The sequence below is a fragment of the Metarhizium brunneum genome, chromosome 4 (assembly GCF_013426205.1).
Source record: "Metarhizium brunneum chromosome 4, complete sequence".
NCBI classification, from domain to species: domain Eukaryota; kingdom Fungi; phylum Ascomycota; class Sordariomycetes; order Hypocreales; family Clavicipitaceae; genus Metarhizium; species Metarhizium brunneum.
Window position 1 is genome coordinate 797,057 of NC_089425.1, and position 20,896 is coordinate 817,952.

Genomic DNA, 20,896 nt, shown 5'->3' on the forward strand with positions numbered 1-20,896 from the left:
AAGCTTCTTTTACAAAAATTGTTGTTCTTATTCTTGTTCTTGTTCTCCCCTCTCCTAAACCCTAGAAACTTAAGATATTTAATACTTTCGGAATACTGCTGGCTCCAGGCAGCAGTATGACGACTACTGTTGCCACTTGCCACCCTGGTGGCAAAATGCTTGCGTGTTTCAATCAACAGAGGCAGTGTTATCCGACATATTGATGTCTTCCTCTAGAGTCATTTCTTGACTTAAATTCCGGTACCGCCCTCGCGGCTCATTTTGGCTAACTTCACACGACCGTGATGCCCTGACCCAATATTTCTGCATCAACTCTGTCCAGTCTGTTACACGGACGTCACGGGCCGGACCTTGAACATGACGATAGTTACACAAGGGCTCGATACCTAGTTGAAGCCTCAGGCCTCCAGGCTCGCTTACTCACCGCTGTTTGATATAAATAAGGGTTATCCGCCCTTGGGGCCTTGAGTAAAACCAAGGTCCTTCAATGCCAAAGCGAATTATTAGTTGAATGCAATATTGTTCCAAGCCCTTACACAAAAGCCCTTGTCACAAGCCCCATAAGGGGAGTTGGGGTTGTAAAGTACTTGCCTTCCCATTCCGACCACAAGTCTTGCCCGTGCAAGCATCCGCCATCTAATAGTCTTAGCCCCTGCCTTGAGAGGAGGTTTGAAGTCGACATTTCCCGTATACTGCTCTCGACAGAGTGCTCGCCAACGTATTCCGTGTCGGCAAAACACGAGGCCATGGGGGTAGGGAAGCACGACTTGGAAATTATTGACTTGGGGAGACGAAATTTGAGCAGGCTGCAGAAGCTGATGATGGTTGTTGGATGAAGTTGTGAGGAGATGGGATTAGATATATGACGACATGCAGCACTGGCGAAAACAGGGTCGCACAAGTCACCTTTTTTTTGTCGGCGAGGACCAATAGCCTCATCAGAGTCATCAGAGTCATCACTCGTAAGCCTCAAAATGGCCACACGGCCTCAACCATTGCAGTCGACCCTCCACCAGAGCTCCAATCAAACTCGCGGTCCCGCACGCTGGCTTGAGTCTTGAGTCTTGGCTTTCAGGCATACGTACCCAGATATATAGCGGCCTGTGAGGCTGCCTGACAAGATAATGAGGCGGCAGGGGGTAATTAATTCTGGATCAGGCAGCATTGGCGGCTCAATTTTGCGCAGTAATGCCAGCCCGTCAAGGCATTGCATTTTGGAGTAGCGGGCGACAAGATTGAGATGCTGGGCATCTCTACACCTTGTGATCCTGCAGCTGCTGGTGATTCAGGTCTCGGCATACGCAATGTTACATTGGAGGTTGAAGGTTGCGGAATCATAAATAATGCATCCCTCCCTGTAGCAACTGTCCCTGTTGAATCGCTGCCTCTAGTCAATCCTTGAAGAGCATAACTAGCGCTAAGCGGGTAAACATTGAAGGTATACTAATTACAGGACTTTTCCTAGTATTTAATCGCGGGTTATAGGATCACAGTGTAACTAGGAAGAGGGACCAGGGGACGAAGGCACATGCAAGGAAATATTTACGAAAAGTAGTGATATACCCGCGCCTAATAAAAATGCAGTGTGGCCTGTGTTTCTTCCGAAACCTAGCTATTCGTCAACAGATATGCTCGCTGTATTGTTCAGCAACACCCATAGGCCACTCTAACCACTCAACATACTCCTTGTCGATGAATATCCGTATACTAGTAAGCAGATGTTCGGCCCAACCTTTCAAGAACCACGCTTTGCTCATGGTGTTGAGTAGAGGAGCAAAGTATGCCAGAATCAACAGAGCCATGGCATCCTTGCTTTGAAGACTTGCCACAAAGTCATCTTCCATGACATACAACCAGCGCAACACCATGCCATGCATTGGTGGTCCTTCATATAAGCCATCCCTATCGCCGTATGTTGCTTCGTATATTGCTCGCAATGTATCGAATGACCGAATAGCAACCGAAACTTCTCTGGTGTCGCTGGAGACGATCAACTCGCGCAGCCTCGATAATTGATCAATCCAATCGACCCGCACAAAACATTGTCGATGACAGGTTGCCCTGCTATCAGCGGGCTGGCTGTTCGTCGGAGCGAGTGGTGCCATCAGCCCCGAGAATAGAGTGGCCGAATCAAAACGTTGCCGAACAAGGTGGGCTCCTCGCGCAAGAGGTACTGATGGGTTTGGCCGTGCGACACCAACTTGGCAGACAAGCAGGTCATTGCGTCCAACAGGGCCAGCTGCAAAGGTGCAAAAGCATAAGAGCATTACGGATATATATATCGCGCCGCAAGTTCCATTGTCCATGACCGAAATTGCCTTGTTAAGTTCAGCAAGTCCGGCAGTGAAGTTTAATTTAGCAACAGCCAAGCGATGTGCTTGCGCGTTTCTATCCCAGGAATCTCCCCGCGCCAAATGGTATCCAGCCAACGAGTAGGCAAGATGCAAGACATGGGGGTTGGAGAAACCAATTCCGGGGGCAATTTGAGCCCAAAACTGGCCCATGGCGTGGCCTGGGTCATCCGAGCCTGCAGCAATACCGGGGCCAGTTATTGTTATGAACTGATGCAGGAGCTCGGCCTGTAATAGGTCGATGGTCGTTAAGCTGGCATCTTTCCAAGGTGAGGTGTCAGCCAGCGACGCATCAGAGCCCTTTATCGGACCGTCGGATCGTAAAGATGGTGAGGAGCTTGGTGAGGCTGGCCCATATTTGCATGGCCTACCTCGCTTCCGCTTCAACGCTAGGTTTGGGTCATTTGGGTTCGTTTGTTCGGTTTGTTGGTTTTGGTGGGAAAGGGGTGAAAAAACTCTGCGCTCGGTGGGGTGAGGCTTTGGGGTGACGGGATTGGCGATATTCACGTCGAGGACGGTGATCTACCATATCGAGGTACGGGTGAACAATATGTGACGGTACAAGGGCACGAGCAAGGTCAAGTGCGACTTGGATAAAGCGATTGTTCACAAGGAGAGTAAGAGCTTCCGAAGGAAGCTCTGACTCGAGCTAGCTATGTCCTAAAGTGGGGCCGTTCCCTTACAAATAGCCAAGATACAAAAAACAGTTTGAAGAGGATAGGCTCATGCATAATAGGCAACTGATGTAACGGGCCGAGCCCGGTGCGGCTCGGTTTGCACTCTCGCCTTCGGCCCCGGCCTACCGGCCGGGACCCACCGACAAGCGAGATTAACGACGCGTCGAGCTCCTTGAGCTCTCCTTTGCTTGTTCTGTTTCTCTTTCTTCTTTAACGTTTAGATACTCGTAGTAGTCGCCTAGCTAGTTGTTAATATACTCAGCTTGGACCGTTACAACTGCGGCTTGGCAAGATCCGATTGGATCAATGTAATCAGACCTACTAGGTGGCAAGGGTAATTTATTTTTCTGCATTGTCTCGGCAGATAACTTTGCTTACACGAAGCTTATCTAATAGCCCAGTCGCCTCAACAAAATTGCATTATGCGCTCTCATCTTTGCACTAAACGAATGAACCTTCCAGCCGCGCGGGTTGGGAGCAAAATTTTAGTTTAATAGATATCTAAGAACTCCACTATTGTCGGATAATGCCTCTGTAAACTGAAGTCGCAGAGCTTGGTGTAATTGCTGGTGGTTGTTGTCATAGTGTCGGCTGCCATGACTAAACTGAGCTGAAAGTTAGATTCGGACGAAAGGAAGTTTCTTGGTATTTAAAAGATGGACACAGACACAGTCTGCGGCGGAAACAACGACAAGAACAACAATAATGGCGTTGTGAAGAAGCTTAGTTAACAATGAGTCTCATAGCATTACAATGACTCTTATAAGTGACAACATAGTCGACTCTCAGGGGCCGGTTGTGAGACCTACATTTGGTAGTGTTATGGCAGCTGCGTCAGTCCATTGCATTTCTTACTGCTCAGTCTTTTCTACATGGAGGAAAATAGAACTTGAGAGGAGAACTCTGACTACAGCTATTTACATGGTAAAGTGAGACATTCGTTTAACAGGCGGGTCACATGATTCCTTTACAAATGTAATAATAATTTGATGTATTCTTTATTGCCTGTCCATTATCTAGCTTTTGGACTCAAAGTCTTCTATATTCACTTCCCAGACGCTTGAAATCATGAGGGTGGGTGACCAACCTTTCCTGTTTTGTAGTCCATGATCCCATGATCGTCGAGAACCTACAGCAGGCTATACAACCTAGACTGCCTTTCAACTTACTAACAGATTCTATCGCAACACGACCACCCGCACTAGTACTTGGCCCCGAGATGGCTCAAGAAGGAACCACTAGTGTGTAAATCCAAAGATTCAATGACATTAAGCTGCATCTTCACGCTCTCTTCAACATCCATCGGCCCCTCAAGAGGGTGAGGGAGCTTCTTTAATTGCTCCCGCATTTTGTCGATGGCTTCGATAAGCTGGGGCGGCTTCGGACCTGCTAATAGATGCGTTATTTACGGTTAAGCCACTCCCGGCAGCCATAGGAATAAGACCAGGAGTTCTTACCTCCTTCAAAAGTATCGACCCAGCCGGGACTCAGCGCCAAGACTTTGATGCCCCTCGGCGCAAGTTCAACAGCGTACTTGGTCACTTGGACATTCATCCCAGCCTTGGCGACTGCGTATACTAGGGCGTTTTCAATACCAGAACTCTTTATGAAATCGAGGTCGGCTATGATAGTGGAGATATGCACCACTTTCTTCTCGGTCCCCGTCTCGATCAAAGGGAGAAAGGCGTTGGTGGACCAGAGGTTTCCGTATATAGCAGTACGAATTGAAGCATCAAAAAGTCCTCCGTGGCTTTGATATCCAGCGGTACTTGAGAAGGACTGTAGGAGTGTGTAGCTTTGGTCGAACGCATTGGCGTTGTGGATCAGTACGTCAATCGCGCCGCCATGATCTTGGTCACTTCAGTGGCAGCTGTGAGCATAGACCCGGGATCCGTAACATTGCCCTTGGGACCACAATATCTTTCACCAAAAGTTGAAGGCCATGGGAATCACACAAAATGAAGAAACAATGCCTGAACTCAGGCATATTCTTCATCTCAGCGTGGAGTTTCCGCATTGTCGAGCATGTATCTGTGCAGATAGCATTCATGCGAGAGAAATCCTGAAAATCATCCCCTTCCTTCGTGAATACCTCTTGTAAGAGTGGCTGGATTAGGTGAATGGTATTCAGGGCTGTATGTTCCTCATTCTGTGTATTAATAGTCTTCCAATAGAATGTAGCTGAGTTGGGAATTGAGATCGAAATGTTGACAATACGGTTGTTGCTCTCAGTTTCTAGGGTTTAGGACGGGGAACAAGAACGAGAATAATGATTTTACGAAGAAGCTTAGTTAACAATGAATCTCATAATGTGACAACAACAGCGCTCCCCTAGAATCGCGAAGGCTGAGGGTGTTTTTCCTGATCGTTTTGCCATGACACCTTGGACTCCTCTTGTCATGTTCATCGCGAGACCTCGAGTCCGAAATTCGGACTAGTGTTACCCTAACCATAGAAAGTGCAACTACAAGAATAGAAAAGTGAGGCAGACCCGACGCTTCGAGCCCATTATCACGACCGTGACTTGAGAAAAATGGGTGGTAATGAACACTAATTTTATTTTACAGGAAAGAGTATAATCGTATAAAGCTAAACCTTGTGGGATCTCGCCGTCTATAAACAAATAGCATTGTGATTGCTATGTCCCGGGGGTGTAAAAGTTATATCGTGCTTCCTTTGAACTACCGACCTGGCCTTGCTATTATTTTTTAATCGCAATTCTTAGAATGGCAACCCGTCTCCAACTCGCCGCTTACAACGAGTACCATGCCTAAAGTCTCGCCCTGTCCATCCATTTGTCCTCGGAGAGAACCAACGGATACGTGCCAGTCCACCCCACCGGCCCGCCCACCTGATTCATGAAGTCTATGAAATATTGCCTGACTGTCTGCGCCTGATACTGACTCCAAGGCTCCTTAGACTTGTATTTGTCTTCGTCATAGTCGTATTGGAACCATCCAGCCAGCTGGGGCTGCCCGGGGCTCGCTTCGAACTGATCATAGCTCGAGTTATACTCTGTATTGACAACCCATTGCTTTTCAGGGAACGTCTTATTAAAGTCTTCCATGGTCACAAAAGTCCATGTTTTAGAACCGGACTTGTAGTCTGTGGAGGTTTTCGCACCCGGAACCTGGACCGCAGCCTTGACTTGATCCCAGCGTATGCCTCCCAAGGCTGAAAACTCATACTCATTGCGGTATTTCCGCCCCTGCAACAGAGTCCCATCGGAGTCAACCATATGTGGCAAGGCTTGAATTTGGTAGAGCCATCCACCCTCTCTGCTCGCCTGATTCGCATATGCAAGCCCTGTACCAAAGTACCTGGTTGTAGACACATACGAGGTAACTCTTTTATTGTTTATTCTTGCGGATGTGTGGTGCATATAAAGACTGAATCCATTGTTCTCATCAGTTGGCGCAAGGTCGGAGCTTGGCAAAAAGCCACCGGTAGCCCTGATCTCGTCGGGCGATCTCTTGTCGCCGCGATACACAATTTGGGGTGGTGGCAGTATCTGCGGGGGAGGGAAATCCTGTCTTGGGCTAAGAGTTGGCTTGTCTAGACTTCCTAGAGTGTTGGTATCGATGAGACCCGGCTGATCCTCTGGGCCTCGGAGATTATTTGAGACGTTCCTCGACAAGATTTCAACGGGCTTCGCATATATTGTAGAGCACAGGCTTACTGCAAGCGTAATGAAGGCGATGGGCCGGACTTTTCGTGCCATGGTGGCTATTCAAAGTGATGAGGGATCCAAACGGCGAAGAAACGGATTTAGCGGTGATAGTGGCCTGAGGTTTGCGTGGTGCTAAGTTTCGACTCTGCGGACGAGAGTGAATTTATGGGTTTGCTTGAGCCTACAAATATTAAAGTGAGTCCTGCTCATTACATCCCGTGCACGACCATCACTCAATGCCATTCGTCAGGGTGTCTAAGTTGTGCGCCGTTTGAATTAGGAGCCTATGGGTCAACCACCATGCTATTTAGTAGAAACAAGTAACTATTGGCTCAACTCGCGGCTTGATCGTGAATACAACTATATGATTGAGGAGATTGAGTCATAATCCTAGGAGAACGACCTTCTACCCGTGCCTCTTTCATATATGAGCATCATCCTAGCTCACCGTAAGTTTGCGTAATTATCAAGGGAACAGTAATATAATTATGGCCTTACTCATGGACTCTTTCGTTATCGTGAGTCAAGCTCCCTGGGACACTGCCAAGAGTCCAAAGTATTTCAACGCCAGCATGGCAATTTGGCTACTATGATACTATAAGAACAGAATAATTAAGGCAGGAATATCTCTCAGTCATTCTATAGCCTTGAATTTAATGATGATTAGGAGAAACGGAACGGTTACCGTAGTTAACACACATGCATACAGATACCTACCAGAGCTCCTCACCCCTTGGTGAGCCCTTTCGGGTAATTCCAGCACCACAAGGCATGTCGAATATTGGTGTAAATATATTTCTGTACATGATAATTATTGGATCGACTAATGCCAAGTCTCATCTCGTCTCGTATCCTCAACCTTGTGACTTGCAGAATGACAGAATGCATGAAATCTCAGACCAGGATTGAGAGCTTGGCATTGACAAGTTGCATGATTGACAGGCCATTTTCACGCTCCGGTAGGATGAATGCATGAAATCTCAGACCAGGATTGAATGCTTGGCATTGGCGAGTTGCATGATTGACAGGCCATTTTCACGCTCCGGTAGGATGAATGCATGATTCTGCATTAAATTACAGACATAGACTTTAGATTAAAGAACGTTCTTCCTTATTTCCAGGCGGTATTATGTTAGGAGAGTAAGCCTCAAATGCTCCATAGACGCCGCACAAAATAACACACACTCAAGGATCCAGGCTGGAATAACTGAAGAATCTATTGATCATGGATCCAGGGCACACTTTTGGGAACCACTCCTCTTGGCCCCTGCTTATACGACGGACAGACACTGCACACCGTCCAAGCGCCAGATCTGTAGGTCATCGCAAACATATCAGAGCACCGGCGTGAATCAGACAAAGCTCTACTCGTAGGGTGGTGTTGTGAGGACGTCATCAAAGCGGACCATTCTTTATTATGAAGACCAGCCTGGAACTGACACCAATACGGCATCATGCTCTACAGGTCGGTCCACCATGTCAACACATCGGCTGTGATTTGGGTTGAGAATGTCGGATAAGACTGCCTCTGCTAGTCAACAAGCAAACTTAATGTAAGGGATCTGACGGTGATGTGCCGGATCCGATGATGTGCCGGATTCACGCCGCTTCATTCACTCAACTTCAACTTCAAGTAGCTCAACAACCATGGTGCAATTGACGAGGCGCTTAAATTTCCGAAATCGTCGGAGTGAATTAATTATGCAAAGGTCGCACGATGCTTCAATTGCGATGAGACTACGTTGCGACGCTGACATCAAATTAAACGCGGGCAAGACATGATGCCGATGCTTCGTATAAATCACGGCTATCAAAACACCAAGAACGAGAACGTATTGCCTATATTCATAAGCATTCACTACGCGGCATTCCACCCACCCTAAGTATAATTAAGAACTTGGCTCAGGATATAGCGAAAATGGAGCTGGGAAGGAACTGGGCTTATGGCTTCGCCAGGCACCATCGTAATGACCATGGGTGCGGCTGGTTGGATGGCTTTGACATAGCAACAGGGAAAACCGATAATACATCTGTCACGTTATGAGACTCATGTTAACTAAGCTTGTTCATAAAAATCATTATTCTTGTTGTTGCGAGTGCTGCAGACTCCGTCTGCAGCTCTCTTTTAATACCAAAAAAACTTCCTTTCGTCCGAATCTAACTTTCGGCTAAGTTTAGTCATGATAGCCGACGATATGACATCCAGCAATTACTCCAAGCTCTGCGACTTCAGTCTACAGAGGAATTATCCGACACACCCCCTTAGATGAGCTTCTTCCCAAGTGCTCATCTACAACTATTTATTGCCTCTGTCAAGCTTCAGTGTCAGCGCGTTTTAGCAGCTGGGCCTCCCGGGCTTGGCATTCTTTTGCCTCCCTTCGCACCTAGCTTCACTTCAAGGTCTAATTTGTTGTCAGGGCTTTGAAATCTCTCGTGCACCTTGCTTCGAGCTTCTTCCAGCTTGGCTTCATTGCCAATGCGGTTTCGAATATCTTCGATTTGCAATTGCCGTAAGAATTCAATGTGTCGCACCTTGGGTAACGCCTTCGTCATCCCGTCCGCTACCATGTCCTTCGATTCCACCCAACGCACCTTAATTTGACTATTTTGAACTTGTTGGCGTAGCCAGTGCTGGTAAATATCGACATGACGAAGCTGAGTGGTCAACTTTGCTGACTCTTCAATTAACAGCCTAATCGTCTGTCTATTGTCAATTTCCAATTGCAAAGGCTCGTCCAATTGAATTTCTAAAGATCGTAGCAGTCTTCCTGCAGCTATCATTTCTTTGGCTGCTTCTGACGCTGCAAGTAGCTCGGCTTCTGTACTTGAGGTTGTTACGGTGGTCTGCTTCGATGCCTTCCATGCAATCGGCCCACCATACAGCTTTAGTACGTAGCCTTGTGAGCTTTTTCGATCTTCTGTATTGTCGGCGAATGATGCGTCACTCGAGCCGATGAACGTTTCTATTGGTTTTGTGTTGTGTTGATCATTATTTCCAAGTCGCAGGGCAAACGATCTAGTGGAATAGAGGTACTGAATCACCCTATCCGCTGCTCTGTGGTGTACATCGGTTGGATTCAGGTTATGCCGTGCTAATCGGCTGACCGCGAATGCGATGTCTGGTCTTGTTGAAATGGCTGCGAACAAAATGGATCCAACCTTTTGCTGGTATAGCTCGATTGACTTCTTTGCCGCTTGTGTCTCCGATTTCAGTAATTCTTCTAGGCCCATAGGTGTTGCTGGCACCTTGCCTTCTAGCTGAATGGAGAACTTGTGCGCTATTTTGTCAATATAAGCATCTTGGGTTAACCAGATTGTTCTGTTCCGCCTGTCTCTCAGGATGTGGATTCCAAGAAACCACTTTGGTTCGCCCAGCTGTGTCATTAAGTATCGTCTTTTCAACCTTTCTATGGCTTCCTTGGCAATTTCTTTATCAGCTTTTCTGTATGCCCAGATAATGTCATCAACAAAGAAAAATACCATCACAGGACCTTTAGTCATGATACATGGCTCCTGTGGAACTGGTTGAAAACCTAACTCTTGGAGGCTCTTTGTCAACTCCTTCTGCCACAACAGCGGTGACCTTCGCAGGCCATAGAGTGCTTTCTTCAAACGTAGCACCCTGCCATATTTTTCATAACCTGGTGGCATACGCATATAGACAACTTCGTCTAGCTCGCAGTTCACAAATGCATTGACAGCATCCATCTGTTCCAGTTCAAGGTCATGTTCGGCGGCTATCGCCATTAGCGCTCGGAACGACATGCTAGCTAGCGTTGTTGCACGAGTCGGGAGAGCATTCTTTTCTTGCTGATTCCCGCACACAACAAGCCGCGCCTTGCATTTCTGGAGATGGCCGTGCTTATCCGTCTTGTAGGTAAATACCCACATGCAGCTAAGGACTCTTTGCCCTTTAGCTCGTGACCAAGGCACCTCAACAAAGGAATCCATCTGGCTATGTGACGCAAGGTGTTCTTGCTGTGCCTTGACAAATTGATCCTTGAACGGATGGCCCTCCAGGTCCTTCATGGTCTTTGGAGCTTCTGGTAGATTCCTCTTGTGCGGTTGAAACTTAACCCCGGCATTAAATGCACCATGGACTGCTGTCTCAATTCGAATCGGATGGAATTCGTGGAATCGATAGTTGGCACTGACCTGCTCTACCTTGTAGTCGCAGCAGTTTGAGTTGTGGCCTTTAGTATCCACCCCCTCAGGATGGCCAGATCGGTGGCGAATTGGAAGATTGGCTGTGAATATTGCCTCTGGGCTCTCTTCAAGCTCCGGGTCTGTCAGAGGCGGCGTTATATAACCTAGCTCTTCTGACCTTTCACATGCATCTTCATCGTCCTTCCCGTCTGGTTCATCCTGCGTGCCTGTGTTCACAACGATTTCATCCAGAATCTCTTCTTCATCTGATTCATCAGAATATTCGAATGTTTCTTCTTCGAGCATAGACTCCATATCTTGCTGTTCTTCTGGGATTTCAATTTCTTCCAGCAGCTGACTTATGGTTTGTCGTAGTTCGGGTTGAGCTATCTTGTTCTCAAAGAAAGCTGATTCGTTGAAGATAACATCTCGGGTTAAGATAACCTTATTCTTTTGCGGGACCCATATCTTGTAGATATTTGAGGATTGGTAGCCTACAAGATACCCGACATGTGCTCTCGGTTCAAGCTTATGCTTTCTATGAAGCTTGAGTTGGGCATCTGCAGTCATTGCAAAAGCCTTACAACCATAAGCCTTTAAATGACTAAGTATCGGTTGCTTCTTAAAAGCACTTCCGAATGGGCTATTCCACTTGTTTCGTTCAAGAGGAGTGCGGTTGCGTAGATAACATGCAGCCTCCACAATATCCTTCCATAGGTTATGTGGTAACTTTGCTGCTATTCGCATAGTACGGGCTTTCTCCATGATAACACCCCCTGATCTCTCGGCGCCTCCATTCTGGGCCTGAGTATTCGGGGCTGACCTCTTTGCTTCAATGGATCGAAGTTTCAGTTCTTTCCGGACTTCCTTGCTGAATAGCTCACCGTCTGATCGTATGGCTTTTGGCTTGAAGCTGTACTGAACTTCTATCCAGTTGAAGAAGTCTCTCAGAATTCTTCGGTTTTCTTTGCCTAAACCATGGCTCTTCAGAAAATAAGGAAAAACAAGACCTGAATATGCATCCGTGATAAACATAACTCGAACATAGCCTTGGTAGTCTTCCGTAAGATCGGTCCAATCAACCCAGATTTCTTCAAATGGGTTGCTCGGTCTGATTGGCCGCCTTCGGGATATCTGCCGGTGCATCTTGCCTCGGCCGCAATGGTCACATTCCGCTGTTTTTGGTCCTTTTAGCCTTACTCCAAGGCATTTCTTTCCTAACTGCTCAAGGGTCTTTGGGCTTGGATGACCTAGTCGGTTGTGCCACAACGTTCCGTCGGCAATAGCGTCTGCTCTTTGGTCTCGAGTGGTCCGTCTGTTCCGTTTGGCTACGTAGGCAGCTGCCGCCTTTAGGCTTACATCTGTTGTTTCTCGATACTGAAGGATCCATTGTTTGTAGTACCTTTCAACCATACATATCGGCGTTCCAGATTTATGGATTAGCCGTGTTGGGGTAGATAATGTATCCCAACGGATGCCCCGATCATACAGGCACTGGAATGATACAGCGTTGACAGCAAATGTAGGACAATATGCAGCGTCCTTGATTCGTAGGATACCAATTGATCCATCAGTTTTTGTAACTGGTAAATCGATTCGACCATAACCTTCGATCTTAACCTCTGAATCACCAGCAATCAGGTAGTGTTCCTGTCCGGATTCTGGTTTTCTTATCGATTTGAACCTAGCAAGTTCGTTGAATATATCTAACGAAGCTCCAGAATCAAGAATGGTTGACGATCGTAAGGGATACTGGTCAGCTTGCAGGCAGGTTCCTAGGCATATTGGAAATGCGGCTCCTTGCGGTAGTGCCTGGCCAACGATTCGTCTATCCAAGCTTGATTTAGCTGATTGTCAATTAAATGACACTTGCTTTTTCTCTTGATCTAGTTGGTCCTGATCTTTCTGGGCTGCCTTCCGAAGTTCTGCCACCTTGGCTCTTAGTTCCGGATCAACAGCCAAGGTTTTCTTGACAAGATTTTCTCGACGTTTATTTGCCGTTACTCTCTCTGGCCGTAGTTCCGGGATAGCTACCCAACACGAGCTTAGATCATGCCCCGGCAGTCTGCAAGCTTCACAGTTCATGGCGTGTTTCTTGTTGCTGCCCTCTTGATTGTCTGTCCGTTGCCTCTTCCGACTAGACGGGTTTTGAGTTAAACTTTCATTCTGATCACTCTCTTTTGCGTCAGCCTGGAATGCTGTTCCTCGCCTAATTGACGGCTTCGATGGTTGTGTTGGGAGAGCAGAGCTAGCCCAGGTTCGTAACTTGACTGCTACACTTCCAATTGACCATTCCTTGCTTGCGTCCGTGGCGTTTGGAGGCGTATGGATTAGAGCTCCTTGAATCGCCAATGCTGCTTCTCGTAACCTGCCGTGATCACTAAGGTCATTTAGTTGTAATAGCTGCTGTACCCCTTGCTCAACGGCTTGGTTGTAGTCTCTTGTTTTTAATACAAATGACTCTGCAGCTTGTCTGCAGTTGTCGGTGAAGTTGCCGTTATATTTGGCCATTAAGCGGGCTATGTCGAATAACCAACGACCGCCGGTGACCTCAAGCATTCGACGACGTGCAGCTTTTAGTAGAAAGTTTTCCCACTTCCAGATCCATTCGCTGAACGTAGTTGAATCGGTGCAGCTGAATGACTTGATGATCTGCTGGTACTCAATCACAAGTGCATCTGTTGCTTTAGTCTGCTCAGCATTGACTGCTACAGCTAGACTATCGATCCATCCGGGGAGATCATCGTCTTGATCAAGATAACGACCTAATCTCTCATCCACATGGCTGATGATAATACTTCTAGCTTTGATAAGGTTGGTTTTCTGTTGCTCGTACTCCTTAGAGCTGTCTTTCCAATTGTCGCGGGCTAGTTTGAAAGCATTGACTTGAGAAGCCGAAAGATTGGCTTCGGTCTGAGCGTTTGCGTTAAAATCAGATACCTGCGGTCTTCTTGGCTTTCGTAGAAGCACTTGAGTCCGGTTTGCAGGTTTAATCGCTTCCCAGATGTCTATATCAATTAAGCTTGCAACAAACTTCTGCCAGTCGTCCCAATTGTCGATCCCCGTGAGGATAACTTCAGTCTTGGAAGGTGGCATTTTGCACTAAATTATTCAGAAGGGATTGATTTCACTTAGCTAACTGTGTCACGAACACTGTTCTTGTGTTCTGTCGATGTGCAGTTTTTCGCAGTGTGGCTGTGTCTTGTCTACAACCTAGTGCGCGGGTCCGGGCTCATAACTGTTGCGTCAAAAAGAGCAAAATTACAGGTCTACTGAATTCCTTCTAGTAGCACTAATAGTAGCCTATATTCTATGCGACAACATCTAGGTGTAAAGCGTATTTTGAGCTGGTAAGTTTGCGCACAGCCTCTCGATTTCGTTGCTGATGGTAAAAGATCCGCAAAAAATGGGGGGAATAAGACATTGCCCCTTACAACATATGCAACATGGATCGAAAGGGCTTTCTCCTGGGTGTGATCAATAGGACTTCTATGGTTGAGAGGCTGGACAACCTCTCAAATTACTGATATCGATAATTTTATGACATCTAGCAATTGTTGAACATGAAACAGCATCACGTGCAGGGTCCAGCCTGCGCCTTCCATAAATAGCTTGCTCTGGCGGCATCTCTAGCTTAGTGAATCAACGCACTCTTTTCATCTGTGTTCCGCTGTGACGTTCAACACAAGGCACATGCAGCCTGTCCCCACTGTCGCGCGGAGTCCACCTATCACACACACGATTGTATGGGACAGCTTGGGCAAAACGAGAGACTCTTAATTTCCTATATAAAGAGTAGAATAATACGAAACTAAATACTTGTTGTAATACTGCTGCCTGGCAGGCAGCAGTATAGCAATAGCTGTTGCCTTAAGTGAGCGACTTGACCTTGACATACCCCCCCAGGTTAAACCTTCTTAAACTATGAATTAGAATAAAGGAGCAAGAAAGCATTTAAATCAGTTACTATTGGATTTATCTTACGTCTTAAGGATACTTCTAATATTAATAAGTATAAGTTATTTAATAAAATACTTAAACTTCTGGCCTGGTAAGATCTTTGTGAGACCGTCCGCGACCATTTTGGTGGTCAGCGTGTATGAGATTTGGAATTGTCCTTGCTGATAGGCCTGTCTTGCCCAGCAGTTATGAACATCTACGTGCTTGAGTTGTGTCTTCAGACGTGGAAGATCAACTTCGATCAATCTGATTGTTTGTTTGTTATCGCATTCGATGAGGAGTGGATGGTCTAGTTGAAGATCAATCTGTTGAAACAGACATTGTGTGGCAATTGCCTCCTTGGCAGTGTGAGTAAACGCTAGCAGTTCTGCCTCGGTTGATGAGGTCGTGACTGTGGTTTGCTTTCCTGTTTTCCAACTGACAGGTCCTCCAAATAGGATTATGATGTATCCTTGCGATGACTTTCGTGTCTCCGGATCGTCGGCGGATGCAGCGTCGGATGCGATGCGGAGCTCTCGTGGAATGCTGCAGTGGTTGACCTTGATCATTTCCGTTGTGCAGCTTATTCCGTTGAATTGAATGGCAAGGAACCGAGTGGGCCAGAGATATTCCATTATGCGATCCACCAGGTAGACATGCTGGTCTGATGGGTTGAGCAGGAATTCTGCAAGCTTGGATATCGGTTTTGCGATGTCGGCTCGCGTTATGACTGCGACATAGTTGACGGAGCCGACCTTCTGCTGATATCGATGGACAAGGTCTGGTCTTGCCTGGTCCTTTCGACGTTGCAAGTCGTTTGTGGGGAATAAATTTCCTTTGAATTGGTCACGCTTAGTGATCCCATATTGGTTTACAATCTTTTCGATATATGAGTCCTGGCAGAGCCATAGCTTGCGAGCTGCTCTGTCTCTCAGGACACGAATGCCTAGGAACCACTTGAGTTCCCCTAGGTCCTTCATTTCATATTGGGTTTTCAGTTTGACGATGAATTCGTCTGCGGCGTCTTGGTGTCTTGCACAGTACAGCAGGACGATGCCGTCAACGAAGAAGAAAACTGTGAGCCAGCTGTTTCTGAAAAGGCATGGCTCCTCTTGGCTCTGTTTGAGGCCAAGGTTTTCGAAAGCTGCGGTCAGGTCCTTCTGCCATAGCAGTGGTGACCGTCTTAGTCCGTATAATGCTCGTAGCAGTTTCAGGACCCATCCTCTGCGGCGGTAGCCATCTGGGAATTGGACATATACGTTTTCGTCGAGTACACTATTTGTGAATGCGTTGACCGCGTCGAGTTGTCTCGTTTCGAGGTCAAATTTGGCGGTGATTGCCATTAGGATTCGAAAAGAACGTCCTGCGAGGGTGGCGGTGTAGGTATCCTTGGACCCTAGCTGCTGAAGATCACCTCGAACGCAGATTCGTGCTTTGAACTTCTGAAGGTATCCATGTTTATTGAATTTGTATTTGAATACCCATGTGAGCGGTAGCACTTGGCTGGTTGCCTGATCCCTTGGGATTGGCTTAACCGTTCCTCGTTTCTGTACACTTGTCCATTCGACTTCCATGGCTTCTTTGAAATCTTGTTCAAATTGGTGTCCGATTAGCTCATGGTAGTTTCTTGGCTCTGGAGGAAGACTTCATCGGTGCAGTTTCTGTTCGCGACCGATGAAAAAGCTACTTCGGTAAACCGCACATGAACCAGCTGCTGCTTCGCGAGCTCGTTCACTTGGTTTCCTTTGTCGCAATGATTTGCGTGCTAGAGGGTTTCCCGCTTCTCTTAGTGACTGATCATCGATCTCGATCTCATGTTCGTTATCATGGTCTTGTCGATTCTCTTGATTATCCTGATCTTGAAGATCCGGGCTGAAGGAGTCTCTGTGACTCTCATCAGGTGTTGGACTAACGGTCTGGCTTGTAGCTTGGCTGTCGAAGCTTTCAAGCTCTTGGTCCGTTTCTTCGTCGGAGTGGTCTTGGCCACCAACCCAAATAGTTGATCGGGTTTCATCTTCGCTTTCTGCCTCCTTCAAAGGTGGCGATTTTGGCTCACTATGTGCCTCTGTCCTGGCCTCTTCGGATTTCTCAGGTTCTGGGTCGCTTTCAATATGGGCAGGGAGTTGAAGCTGTAGTTCTGCTTCCTCGATGTGAAGCTTCTGCGGGTGATCTCTTGGATCATAAAAACGGGTCTCGTCAAAGGTCACGTCTCGGACTCGGCGAACCTCTTTTCGTTCTGGAATCCAGATCCTGAAGATGTTGGTAGAGTCATATCCAACAAGGTATCCGATCTCTGCATGTGGATGGATCTTCAGGCTTTTCTTCTGCTTGCCCTGCAGAGCTTCCCTGGTCAGCGGATAGGCGCGGCATCCGTACGCCTTAAGGTGAGTAATGTCGGGCTGTGTCTGGAGGTATCCGGTATCACGATTGTTCTCCTGTAGCCACTGGTGCAGCCGTTCAAACGGCGTTTTCCAGTTGTTTGCCTGCTGCGGCGATCTGTTGTGTAGATACACCGCAGTCTTCCAGGTCTCAGGCCACAGTTCGTCCGGAAAGTTGGCACCAACCTGCATTGTGCGAGACTGGCTGCCTATTACCCCGCCAGATCGTTCAGCAGGCCCGTTTTGTGCCGGCGTGTCAGGTGCAGTGGGTTCATCGTCGATCCCTTGGGATCTGACCCATGCAACATATTCTGACTGAAGTGCTCTGTCATTATCTCGATGGATAACGCAGATCGATGTGTCGAACTGTCGTCGAATGTAGGCTTCAAAGGCCTTTAACACTCCGAGGACACTTTCAGTGGTTGCATCTCTCAAGAGGTAGATGTAGATCATGGATGTGTATTCATCTCGGATCAGCACGGCGTGTTTCATTCCCTTGTATCCGTCGCTCATGGCGAAGATGTCAACGTAAATGCGCCAAAATGGTCGTGGTGCTTTTGTCCGCGGGCTTCGTCGCGAGACAATGCGTTTTGCCTTGGCGACGGCGCAGTCCTTGCACTCGATCTTGAGCGGGCCTTTTATTTTGGCTCCGGTTGTTTGTTGAACTAGGCGCTCAGGGGCTTCAGACCCAAGATGACCTAGGCGTTGGTGCCATTGAGTGGCTTCTGCAGCGGACTCGGGTCTCGGCTGCGTGGATGAGGTGAAAGCGGTTGCCAATGGCATGTGCGATTCGTAATCGACTTGGTTAAATTCAATGACAGGCTGGCGATATCGCCTCTCTGTGCGAAAGATCGTCTTTCCGTCTCTTGAGACGGCGCTCGTTGCTGGGTTCCAGTTGTATCCTCTCTGGAGGAAGAGATCCAGGGACGCAACGTTTGTGTGGAATCTTGGAACGTAGGCTACATTTTGGAGCCTGAACTTGTCCGTTTTGCCAATCCGGATGATCACATCACCATATCCAAGGATTTTCAGGTGTGTGTCTCCAGAGTAAGCGGTTTCGGTAGTGTCGCAAACCTTGTATGATCCTTCAACGAAGCGTTTGGAGTTATTGCATATATGAAAGTCAGATCCAGAGTCCAGGATAAAGGAATCGCGAAGTGGATAGACAGCTGCAGTTGAGAACATGGATTGAGTCTGTCCGTCGGATAGCTCCTGCGTTGGCTGCGTATCCTCGGGCTGGGCTTTGGCTACAGCTCCAGCTCCCGCAAAGGCGGTGCCTTTGACTTCCGATTCATTCTGCTGCTTTGACTGTTCCTCTCTCTTCTTCCGGTTCCTGATGGACCGTTCGACTTTGCCCTTGATTGTAGGGTCTTGGAGCTTCTGATCGATTTCTTCCTGGACGTTATTGTCCGGAGACCATCCAGCTGGTCGTACCGAGTCAGAAAGGTAGTCGCACTCCGAGTAGAAATGCCTGCGACCGCAGAGGCAAATTGGCTTTCCCCCTGGGTTCTTGCTGTTGGGTTGGATGCATGAGGCTCCCCTTCTCCTTGGAAGGTGGCGAATGCACCTGTGATGCTTGCGCTTTGCGCAGTTGATCGATATGACCGTTCAAAAATTTCACTGATCTTGATTCCATCAGGGAACGTCTTTTGCCACTCGTCATCCTCGTGGGATAGGGGTCATCCTCGTGGGATAGGGCATTTGCTTCCATCTGATTGATCCAGACTTTTGAGAATGTTGGGTCAACTGCATTTACTGCCTTAAGGAAATGTCGAGTCGGTCGCAGGCCTCTTACATCGGGTAGATCAAGATTCTTGGCTTCATTCAATGTGACTTGCCATTTCGAGATCCATGTTTCGACCTTTGTTCTGCTGACTTCCTTGAGTGTAGCGTAATATCGATCCGTGACTTCACTCTCCCGTGCCCAGTCAGTTGGTTTGACGCGGTTCCTTAGGATTGTGAGTTCCTTTGCGGTATCATCTTCTTTTGCGATGATGTCGTAGTACTTGCCAACGGTTTTGACAATGTACTCTTGTAGCGTTGCCAAAGCTTTTGCCTTGTCCTTGTAGATCTGAAGTTGGCTTCGATGCCGTGCCTCAAGGATTTGGAATTTGCTAAGGCTGTCACCCTGCAATTGTTGTATCTCAGCGGCGTTCTCCTGGACTTGTCCCGGAGTCGGTTCGACTGGTGGGGTCAAACTCGGCTTCTGTACAACATCGGGGTTGATGTAGTCCCAGACTTGCTGGTTCTTGGCGAACTTGCGGATTACACTGATCCACACGTCCCAGTTACCGGATCCTTTGAGGATGACCCGGGAAGAGGCGTCGAGGCCGTCAGCTGCCATTGTAATCGGTGGTGTTCAGTTAAGTGGAAGCTTGTGACTAAATTAAATTAGGTCGTGCAAACCGGGCTCATAACTGTCACACACACGATTGTATGGGACAGCTTGGGCAAAACGAGAGGCTCTTAATTTCCTACATAAAGAGTGGAATAATACGAAACTAAATACTTGTTGTAATACTGCTGCCTGCCAGGCAGCAGTATAGCAATGGCTGTCGCCTTGACTGAGCGACTTGACCTTGACAGCGTTGCTTCCGTGCAATACCGCCGCTTTCGGGGGTCTCATCCCGCAGAGGTTTTCAAGTACACAAGTACATTTGTTGTAACGGGCTGAGCCCGATATGGCTCGGCGTGCACTCTCGCCTTCGGCCCCGGCCCCCGGCCGGGACCCATCCATAAGCGAGATTAACCACGTGTCGAGCTCAGGAGCTCAAGAGCTCCTTAATCTCTCCTTTTCTTGTTCTCTTTTCCTTTCTTCTTTAGCGTTTAGACACTCGTAGTAGTCGCCCAGCTAGTTGTCAATATACTCAGCTTGGACCATTACAACAACAAGCCTATCAGCAAGGAGAGTTCCGAATCTCATACACGCCAACCACTGAAATGGTCACGGACGGTCTCACGAAGATCTTACCAGGCCAGAAGTTCAAGCATTTTGTAGAACAACTTGCACTCGTTGATATCAGAAGTGTCCTCGAGACACAAGACGAATCCGATAGCGACTGATTCGCTTTTCTCACTCCTTTATCTTCTTTATTCACAGTTTGAAAAAGTTCAACCTAGAGAGGTATGTCAAGATCAGGTCGCTCATTCAAGCACAATGCTGCCTCTGTCAAGAACACGCAAGCATCACTGCCTAGGTGGCAACTTGCCACTGGCAAGTGGCAAGTGGCAACAGGAAATCGTAATACTGCTGCCTACGCGACAGTATCCCAAAAAGTATTTAATTTCGTATAATTCCCTTCTTTTAGATAGGAAATCAAGAGTCTCTCGTTTTGTCCAAGCTGTCCCATACAGTCGTGTGTGTGACAGATAACATCTGGATATATGCCAATCCAGACACTGATGATGAACTTGAAGAGGAACCACTAATGCCAGATGTTGGTAAATACCCAAGACGTCAAATTATTGGCCTAGACGGTCAGTCCCCAAGTACGGGACGAAGCCGGAGGACAGCAGAAGGGGATCAGTCAGACTCTGGAATCCTCATCTCAGCATCAATACTTCTCACAGTCGTTTGAACGCCCACATCCTACTCTCATGGCACGTGGAGTGCATGACCTTCTCCCAGCAGGACTCCTTGGCAATTATGTAGTGGTCAGAGGTCCGAAAGCGGAGGCGCGATGACTAGAGTGGCAATTTAACGGGATCCCATACCCCTGATACGCGCCTATGGCA

General features: G+C 47.6%; 5 protein-coding genes across 5 annotated transcripts; all 5 read right to left on the reverse strand.

Moving 5' to 3' along the window:
- Positions 1–1,619: 1,619 nt before the first annotated feature.
- Positions 1,620–4,972, reverse strand: G6M90_00g069090 (uncharacterized protein; the record flags this gene model as incomplete). The annotated part of the gene is made up of 3 exons (XM_066130893.1): positions 1,620–2,611; positions 4,486–4,886; positions 4,956–4,972. The coding sequence occupies 3 exons, from the start codon at positions 4,970–4,972 to the stop codon at positions 1,620–1,622; spliced, it is 1,410 nt and encodes a 469-aa protein (XP_065987169.1).
- An 826-nt stretch (positions 4,973–5,798) lies between these two features.
- G6M90_00g069100 (uncharacterized protein) lies at positions 5,799–6,749 on the reverse strand (the record flags this gene model as incomplete). Its single annotated transcript, XM_014684497.1, has 1 exon — positions 5,799–6,749. The coding sequence occupies one exon, from the start codon at positions 6,747–6,749 to the stop codon at positions 5,799–5,801; it is 951 nt and encodes a 316-aa protein (XP_014539983.1).
- A 2,274-nt stretch (positions 6,750–9,023) lies between these two features.
- On the reverse strand, positions 9,024–13,940 carry POLX_1 (Retrovirus-related Pol polyprotein from transposon TNT 1-94; the record flags this gene model as incomplete). Its single annotated transcript, XM_014684495.2, has 2 exons — positions 9,024–12,672; positions 12,718–13,940. 2 exons carry the CDS (start codon positions 13,938–13,940, stop codon positions 9,024–9,026), a joined length of 4,872 nt encoding a protein of 1,623 aa, XP_014539981.2.
- Positions 13,941–14,863: 923 nt separating this feature from the next.
- POLX_2 (Retrovirus-related Pol polyprotein from transposon TNT 1-94) lies at positions 14,864–16,357 on the reverse strand (the record flags this gene model as incomplete). Its single annotated transcript, XM_014684494.1, has 1 exon — positions 14,864–16,357. The coding sequence occupies one exon, from the start codon at positions 16,355–16,357 to the stop codon at positions 14,864–14,866; it is 1,494 nt and encodes a 497-aa protein (XP_014539980.1).
- Positions 16,358–16,429: 72 nt separating this feature from the next.
- On the reverse strand, positions 16,430–19,505 carry POLX_3 (Retrovirus-related Pol polyprotein from transposon TNT 1-94; the record flags this gene model as incomplete). Its single annotated transcript, XM_066130894.1, has 2 exons — positions 16,430–18,556; positions 18,618–19,505. The coding sequence occupies 2 exons, from the start codon at positions 19,503–19,505 to the stop codon at positions 16,430–16,432; spliced, it is 3,015 nt and encodes a 1,004-aa protein (XP_065987225.1).
- Between the last annotated feature and the right edge of the window lie 1,391 nt (positions 19,506–20,896).